The 8,971-nt window shown below is 40.6% G+C and overlaps 1 protein-coding gene across 1 annotated transcript; it reads right to left on the reverse strand.

Annotated features, from left to right (window-relative positions):
* Positions 1-2,516: 2,516 nt before the first annotated feature.
* Positions 2,517-5,870, reverse strand: LOC121377165 (toll-like receptor 4). Its single transcript, XM_041505072.1, has one exon. It carries the CDS (start codon positions 5,854-5,856, stop codon positions 3,259-3,261), a length of 2,598 nt encoding a protein of 865 aa, XP_041361006.1. The 5' UTR covers positions 5,857-5,870; the 3' UTR covers positions 2,517-3,258.
* Positions 5,871-8,971: the final 3,101 nt, after the last annotated feature.

The following is an 8,971-nucleotide window of genomic DNA, read 5'->3' on the forward strand; positions in this document are numbered from 1 at the left end:
GTGCATATAAAAGAACCCTTGCTGCTAATCGAAAAAAAAGAGAAGAAAAATAGTAGCTCATTGAACGACGACAGCGGGTTTCCTCTCATATTATCTGTGTGGTCCTTAACGAATTGTAAAGCATTGTCTGGAACGAGAAATGGCCCATGGGCCCACCGACAGGAACAAAATATACAAACTTAAAGAAAATTCTCTTCTTAACCGTTTAAGGAGTTTTAGATTATTACTACTCAGTTGTCCCCCCCCCCCCCCCCCCCCCCCCCCCCCCCCCCCCCCCAAGAAAAAAAAATCCTAGCTAAGGCCCTGCAGGGATCTTTAAATCATAGCCAGAGAGGGAAAAAACGCCGAGGAAAACCCAGACGTGTAAAATGAACATCAGTGTCATGGGGAAAATAAAATAAATCTGGGGAAATTCCAGACGTCTGCCTCTTACTGGCTACGCCATTACGAGACTGGGGGGGGGGGGGGGGGGGGGGGGGTGTGTGTGTCTAGGATCGACCCCCATCGGTGGACCCATTGGGCTATTTCTTGTCCCAGCCAGTGGTTTAACTGGTTTAACAAAGGCCGTGGTATGTACTATCCAGTGATTAAATCGTACACTCGTTTCAACCAGTACTAACTAAACAACCAGAAACTCCAACCAGGACCCCCACTGGGCTATTTCTAGTTCCAGCCAGTGCACAACTGGTATATCATAGGCCGTGATATATATTACCCTGTCTGTGGGATGGTGCGTATTAAAGAACCCTGGCTGCTAATCGAAAAAGAGTAGCCCATGAAGTGGCGACAGCGGGTTTCCTCTCTCAATATAAGTGTGGTCCTAGACCTTTCATTTCAACTTACTTTGTTGCTTATATCCAATTATGGTTCAAGCACGTTGTTGTGGGCAAACACCTCAGCTATCTGGGCTGTCTTTCCAGGACAGTGAGTTTTTAAGAGAGAAGATGGTGTATACCTACCCAACAGAGTCGTTAAAACTAGCTCTGGGTGGGAGCCGGTACCGGGCTACGAACCCAGTACCTACTAGCCTTACGTAAGATGGATTAACCACGACACCACCAAGGCCGGTGGTCCTTAACCATATGTCTGACCCCATATAACCGTAAATAAAATGTGCTGAGTGCGTCGTTAAATACAAATTTATTTATGTTTTTCTTTCTTTCCATACAGGACCAGAACGGCTCTGCTATCAAGATGTGATATATTTCACAAAAAATGTGCGTACAATATCTTTTATTAACACACTGAAATTTAAAAAATGAATATGGAATAAGATGAAATAAACAAAAATAAGGCAAACCGAATACAGATAAAGATAACACAATAGCACATATCTCAATTAAAGTTTTTAAATAATTACGAATCAATACATATACAGTATTACAGAATTACACGAGATACAGCATAAAGCTCAACGTCGGGTATTTATATCCGTACAAAAATAGACCCAAATACTTGCTGTTCAATATTTCGTTCTTTCTGGATTTTTTTTTTTTTTGCTTTAGTTTTTTTTTTTTTTGGTTTTCTTGTGGTTATTTTGTTTGTTTTGTTTTTTGTTTGTTTTTTGTTTGTTTTTTTAAGTTTTTTTTTAAATTATTATTATTTTTTTTTTTTTTTTGGGGGGGGGGGGGGAGGTATTTTTGTTCAAGCTTTTGAGCAGACTCAACATTCAAATCATACTTCCTCACCACAGGATGCGCTCAATGTCATCCCATCCCAAACCCCATCACCTGTACACTGCAAATTCTACCTGCTAAAATAGTAAAATCAAAATTTGAGGGCTGGAATAAGGCGCTTACCATCTCCCCTCAGGTTGTGCTCAATATTGTTATATACGGACGCCCCTCACCCCACCCCACAAAGGAAATTGTATCTGTTCAGGTGCTAGTTTGCACAGTTAGGCTCATAGATGACGAAGACTCTTGTACACTCTTCCATGCAACGAGTTACAAGATAGATAGAGAATAATACATGAGTGGCCGGAAGATACCATTTATCTCACGAGTTGTTTCAAAATGTATCTAACAAGCGAAGACGAGTTTTATACGTTTTTCAACAATGAGTTTGAGAAAAATGGTATCTAACGGACACGAATGTATTATTCTATTTCTTACATACCCTCAAAACCATGTTTTAAGCAAATTTTAACATCTTTTTCGACTAAAAGCTATTACATCCGTTGCACTTGTAGCTAATTTACGCGTCACAGACCCATGATTGTCAGGTTAACTATACGTCACAATGTAATTATGTTAAATATTTTATGCCATTAGACATTATTATTATGCTTTAGATATATATGATTATGAATATTGTCTGATGTCCATCTTGTTTAGGAGAGCACTTTTATAGGCTCTGCCTGTTGTGCAATCCTTTTGATTCTTTTTTTATCAATAAAATATCTCAAAACAAAAACAAAACGTCACAATGTAATCGATTTCCATCGTGTAGTTTTTCATTGGATGCATGGCAGTGGTGATCTGGTCATCACCTAGGAAGGAGCAGCCAGTCGTATGTCTTGAAATTGTTAACACACGTACATGTGTAAACAACCGTGTGTTATCAAAAATAACGCATGGTGTTCTCACCAACGGGTGTGTAAGAAAATGTAGTAATCTAATTTTTTTTTTTTACAGATACTCAAAAACCAGGCGTAAGTTCAGTGAACCGCTTGTCGCTAACGTTCGCTAGGCTGATTTGTACGCTACATAGTAAACCTATTTACCATTTCGGAAACCACTGAAATAGTTCGCGAACGTTAGCGACACATTCGCTGGCTGAACTTGGGGCAGTTGTTTTATGTCAAATTTGCGCGTCATACTGTAATCAGTTGCAAGTGAACTCACACGTCACAGAACAATCAATTTCAGACGTCCTTATATCATTGGATGGTTTGGCTCTGGTGATCGGGTGATCACCGTGGAGCAACCAATCACAAGTTTCAATAGTTACCTTCCACGTGTTATGTTGAAGATGATACATTTACCACGGGTCATCTTTTACACGGATCTGTAAGAAAATATATTCTCTTCGATCCCTTTCTTTTATCTGTTATACCCGGTAGTTTATTTAATTTCTCTTGTTGAAATAGCCTTATTAAATCGTTGTCAAAATGTCTGGATTGGAACGTTATAATAACCACCTCACCGCGATCATTCGCTCTGACAGTGGTATAGAAACATACTTGCAGCCGTTGGTTGACGAACTGGCTCACATGAAGACTTCTAGCTACTTGTATACATATATGCATTTATACGTTTATGGAACTTCTCTAGGTGAAATAGCCTTATTGAATCGCTGCCAAAATGTAGCCTTATTATTCTCGTGATACTCAATGTAAGAATCTGTCTGCAGTAAATGTTTAATTTCATCTGGAATCTTCTCTCGTGGCATACCTTCTAACAAGATCATCAGAATGAGATCTCGCTTGGCGTTCAGATGTTCGGGAAGTGCCGCCTGTAAATCTTGACTACACATCTCGTCTTCCAGAAAGTGTTCTGACAACAGCAGCACGGTCTTTCTACTCTGCTCAATCAAAGTACCCGTTTTATTTAAAGGCTGTTCTGAAGACCGGATTGCATCCCGAGTAACCAGACTCTTTCCTTGTGTGTTAGACAGCATCTCATTACGAAAGAATTGTTCATCTTCTGGGGCAAATGATACAAACGCGTCGTATTGGTAATTGCCCAGTGCCTCATCGGAATTAATATGTTTGTAATCTAACCTGGCTTCGTAATACCAATATCTAATCTTCCAGCGATACCTGTAGGCAAACCCACCGATGACGATGATCAGGACGAATACGACAATTGCTGAGATACCTGATGTTAAACCGAAATTGCTCGTACACGAATCTTTTAACGACTTTAGAACTGTATCAAGATGAGCCAAGCTGAAGTTCTTTCCGTGCTCGTCAAGACAATAATATCGTTTTCTTTGGTAGCGTTGTTTTACTTTTGAATTGCGCATCCATGTCAGGAAACGTAGATTAGCACATTCGCACGAAATGGGATTGTAACTTAGATCCATATGTACTGTGTGAGTTCCGGCGTCAGCGATGGCATCAAGGTCTGATATAAAACCCCGTGAGAGCCAGCGTAACATATTATATGACAAGTCTATTCTCTTGAGGTGTTTCATATGTTTCACCTGCACTTTCACAGAATAAAGAAAGTTTCTGGACAAAACTAATGTTCGTAAATTTAAAAGACCGTCAAGCAAATGGGGTGGCAATTTTTGTATGGTATTACCACTTAAATCAAGAACATGCAAAGATGTCATATTACTAAATAACCCTCCGTCTCTGTCCCGGATTATGACGTTATTCAAAAGATTCCAAGAGATGTTTAAAACCGAAAGCGATTGGAAATTTCGAAAGAAGCTTGGTTCGACATGAGTAGCTAAATTGTTTGAAAGATCCAGTTTCTTAAGTTTGTGTAGTCCATTGATTGGCCCAATCCACGTCGAAAGCAAATTGTGTGAAAAATCCACCTCTGCTAAATTATTCTTATGTATAACCAGTTCAGAAATACAGAAGGACATTTGCCTGAATGTCATTTTAATTGTTTTCAGATTTGGGGGTAGAAATACATGACTAATGATATGTCTCTTACAGTTTGACGTATCTGACATGCCTGATACATCTTCCATGGTTTGTACCTTGTATTGGTTCTCGACAAACTCACTGCATAATGGTTCGTCATCTGCGAGACAGTCGGTCTTTGTGATTAGAGTTCTAGCTTCCCATTTAGGAAATTTGTGAGATCCTTTTTGCCCACTGATATCAATTTCTTCTAGCCCCACTAATGTGTGCAGATCGTACAGGTATAGGCCAGCTGCAAACCTTTCCCTTTGCAAAGACACCTTTTTTAAACTTGAGGGTAAGAGTTGCAATGCTCCCTTTTCAAATGACTCTATTCTGTTTTCATCTGCATATATTTCTACAATGCTTGTATTTGTGTAGTGTTTTAAGTGGTTCTTTCTGATTTTGATGCAAATGGCATATTTCGCTTCAATGCCGCTAATATTCAATACTTGCAGTCGTGAGTTTCGCCACCCGAAAGCGCCAATTCCAACCTGATCGAACCCCAGTTCCCTGTTGTAGGAAATATCTAAATGTGTTAAGGAATCTCTAAGTGGTAGAAACGCCCCAGCTGCTATATGTGCAATGGCACAATTTGACAAGTCTAGATGAGATACTTGCTTGATATTTACAAACGTCTTGTTGAACAAATTCTGGAGATGGCAATATCCATTTCTAAAGCTCAGTTCTTTGAGAGAAGACATTTTGGAAAATCCCTTTTCAAAACTCTGATTGGTCAAACCGTCCAAATAAAGATGTTCTAACGATGCAAGACTGGACAACGCAGTATCAGGGTACGTCTGGTTTGTGTAACTCTCAGCGTTGCGGCTCAGTGATAACACCTTCAAGTTATGAAGAAATTGGAAGGTGTTATTTTTCAAAATACTGTTATAATATCTCAGCCTATTTCCTGTCAAATTCAAATTTTGAAGATTCTGCAAGTTCTGGAATGCTCCAGCGTGTATAGTCTCTATAACGTTGTAGGTCAAACTCAGTGTGTCGAGCTTAGGGTACTGTGAAAAACATCCAGCATCCAGCTCCCTCAAATTGTTGGAATCTATTAACAGTACGTTTATCAGGCTAGAGTTTGGTATATCTGGGACAGAGGAGAAATTCCTCGAGATGCAGTTAGCTACAAGACGTTTCCCAATTGTATTACAAAAACACCGACCGCAGGCGTATCTTTTCGACACTTCTGTTGACGTCTGTAGCGATGAAAGCGTAGCAGCAGTTAGCAAAACGGTAGCAGCAATGACTGGCAGCATGTGATTCATTCTGGAGTGGGTTCTTTTGTTCTGTTTGTATCTGCAAATATATTACATGGACTGTTCTAAGTTTGCTGCCTCTGTTAAGATATTTACGAATAACAGATTTTTAACAAACTAAAACACATACGGAATATATTTTATTATTTATCTACAATAGCATTATATTTAGAGTATCAGTGTCTTTATATTACAACCTGTGCACCACATCTGGACAAAGACCGTGGTACGGACTTCCCTGTCTGTGGGAAAGTGCATATAAAAGACCCCTTGCTGCATTAGAAACAAAAAAATGTAGTGGGTTTCCTCTAATGACTGCGAGTTAAAATTACCAAATGTTTGACATCCAATAGCCGATGATTAATTAATGAATGTGCTCCAGTGGTGTCGTTAAAGCAAAACAAAACTATATTCAATGTTTTGTTGTTGTTTGTTTCTTTGTGTGTGTGTTTGTTTTTGTTGCTGTTATTTGGTGATGGTGGTGTGTGTGTGTGTGGGGGGGGGGGGGGGGGGTTGGGGGGGATTGTTTTTTGTGGGGGTTTTGGTGTGTTTGTGTTGTTTTGTTTTTGTTTTTTGGGGGTTTGGGGGAGGGGTTGGGATGTTGTTTGTGTTGGGTATTTTTTGTTGTTGTTTTAGGGGTTTGTGTGGTTTTTATTGGGGCTTTTTCCTATGGTGGGGGGGGGGGGGGGGGGGGGGGGGGGGGGGGGGGGGGGTGGTGGGGAGGGGGGGGGGGGGGTGGGGGGGAGGGCTCATACGAGTTCAAACTTCATTTTATTTTTTAATACAAATGTATATACTTTTTGTTTTCTTAATTACTGGGAGTTAAAATCGAGTTTGGGGTACAACAAATGTTAGCTTTCGCTCGTTAGATACATTTTAAAACAACTCGTTGTAAGATAAACGGTATTTAACGGCCACTCATGTATTATTCACTATGTAGATTAACAGACTTAGTGTCTATGTTCACGTGTTCAAACTTGAGTCTACGACTATAAACAAGGGGTGGGATTTATCTCAATCAGTCGAGTGCTCGCTTGAGGTGCATCCGTCGCAGGATCGAACCACCACGGTGTATCCATTCAACTGATTCGTTTTTGTCCTGTTCCATCTAGTGCACCCCAACATGATAAAGGCCGTGGCATGTGCTTTGCTCTCTGTCGGAAAGTGCACCATATTTATAAAAGATTCCTTGCTGCATTAGGAAACAAATATAGAGGTTTTCTTGCGTGTCAAAATTACCAAATGTTTGACATCCGATAGCCAATGATTAATTAATCAATGTGCTCTAATGGTGTCGTTAAACAAAAAACTGCTGCTAATCGAAAATAGTAGCCCATGTAGTGGCGACAGCGGGTTTCCTCTCTCAATATCTGTGTGGTCCTTAACCAGATGTCTTACGCCATATAACCGTAAATAAAATGTGTTGAGTGTGTCGTTAAATAAAGCATTTGTTTCTTTCTTTAAACAGACCGGCCTCGGTGGCGTCGTGGCAGGCCATCGGTCTACAGGCTGGTAGGTACTGGGTTCGGATCCCAGTCGAGGCATAGAAATTTTAATCCAGATACAGACTCCAAACCCTGAGTGAGTGCTCCGCAAGGCTCAATGGTTAGGTGTAAACCACTTGCACCGACCAGTGATCCATAACGGGTTCAACAAAGGCCATGGTTTGTGTTATCCTGCCTGTGGGAAGCGCAAATAAAAGATCCCTTTCTGCCAATCGGAAGAGTAGCCCATGTAATGGCGACAGCGGGTTTCCTCTCAAAATCTGTGTGGTTCTTAACCATATGTCTGACGTCATATAACCGTAAATAAAATGTGCTGAGTGCGTCGTTAAATAAAACATTTCTTTCTTTCTTTAAACAAAAACAAACATTAGCCTCGCCATGGAGGTTGATCATACAGGGACTCAGTCTCTGTTGTATATTTGCGCCATATTCGTTTATTGTAATTATTATAACCTGGTTATGATATTCTAGTAGGTAAGAGGTTTTTATGTTAACACAACACTATTAAATTTCATATAGTTGTCACAAACGTATGCACAAATAGCAGACACGTTGGCGTTTTGACGACTTGTACTAAAGGGACTGTCCTGTGTTTTGAGTCGTTGTAAGCGGTTTCGGAATAACAGCTTTTTTGATTGACGACTAAAATGACATATTAAATACATTTTCTTATTACGAATATCAGTGTCAGTATATCCGAAAGTTTGTTTTCTTTAACGACACCAATAGAACACATTGTTCAGGGGTGGCGCAGACGGTACGGCCATTGCCGTACCAGTTTTTAAAGAGGTATGGCATGACGGTACCACTTTGTGTGTCACTCTGTGTGTGTGTGTGTGTGTGTGTGTGTGTGTGTGTGTGTGTGCGTGTGTGGTGTGTGTGTTTGTGTGTGTGTGGTGTGTGTTCGTCTCTCTCTCTCTCTCTCTCTCTCTCTCTCTCTCTCTCTCTCTCTCTCTCTCTCTCTCTGTGTGTGTGTGTGTGTGTGTGTGTGTGTGTGAGAGTGTTATATGTGTTGTACATATCTGTGAAAATGTCTGTGAAAGGTAAATTTGAAAAGAGAGTCTGACAACCTAAAGCGGTACCACATTTTGTTTTTACACTGTGCCGCCCATGTTGGTTTATTAATCATCGGCTATTGGATGTCAAACATTTGACAATTCTGACTCGTAGTCATTAGAGGAAACGTGCTACATTTTCCCAAATGCAGCACGGGATCTCTTATATGCACTTTACCACACAGAATAGCACACACCTCTGCCAATTATAGTGCACTGGTTGAAATGAGACCCCCCCCCCCCCCAGTCATTTGAATGGTTCCACCAAGGTGGTTCGATCCTGACATGCAAGCACCTCACGCACGTACTCAATCGACTGAGCTAACTCAGAGGCGTTGGAACTGGGGCATCAGAGGCGTTGTAACTGGGCCGGCAGGGGCGGCGACCCCCACCCCCCCAACTATTTGTACCAAAAAATTCAATCATTTGTTGGTGTGTGTGATTCGGGATCGGGGCGTGATTTGGGTAAACCACAATCCGTGCACGACTTTATCGTAGTAAATAAAACTTTAATTATTAGTAATCTGTTGTTTGTTTTCCTTTTGTAATACTACTAAAAAACTT

The sequence above is a fragment of the Gigantopelta aegis genome, chromosome 7 (assembly GCF_016097555.1).
Source record: "Gigantopelta aegis isolate Gae_Host chromosome 7, Gae_host_genome, whole genome shotgun sequence".
NCBI classification, from domain to species: domain Eukaryota; kingdom Metazoa; phylum Mollusca; class Gastropoda; order Neomphalida; family Peltospiridae; genus Gigantopelta; species Gigantopelta aegis.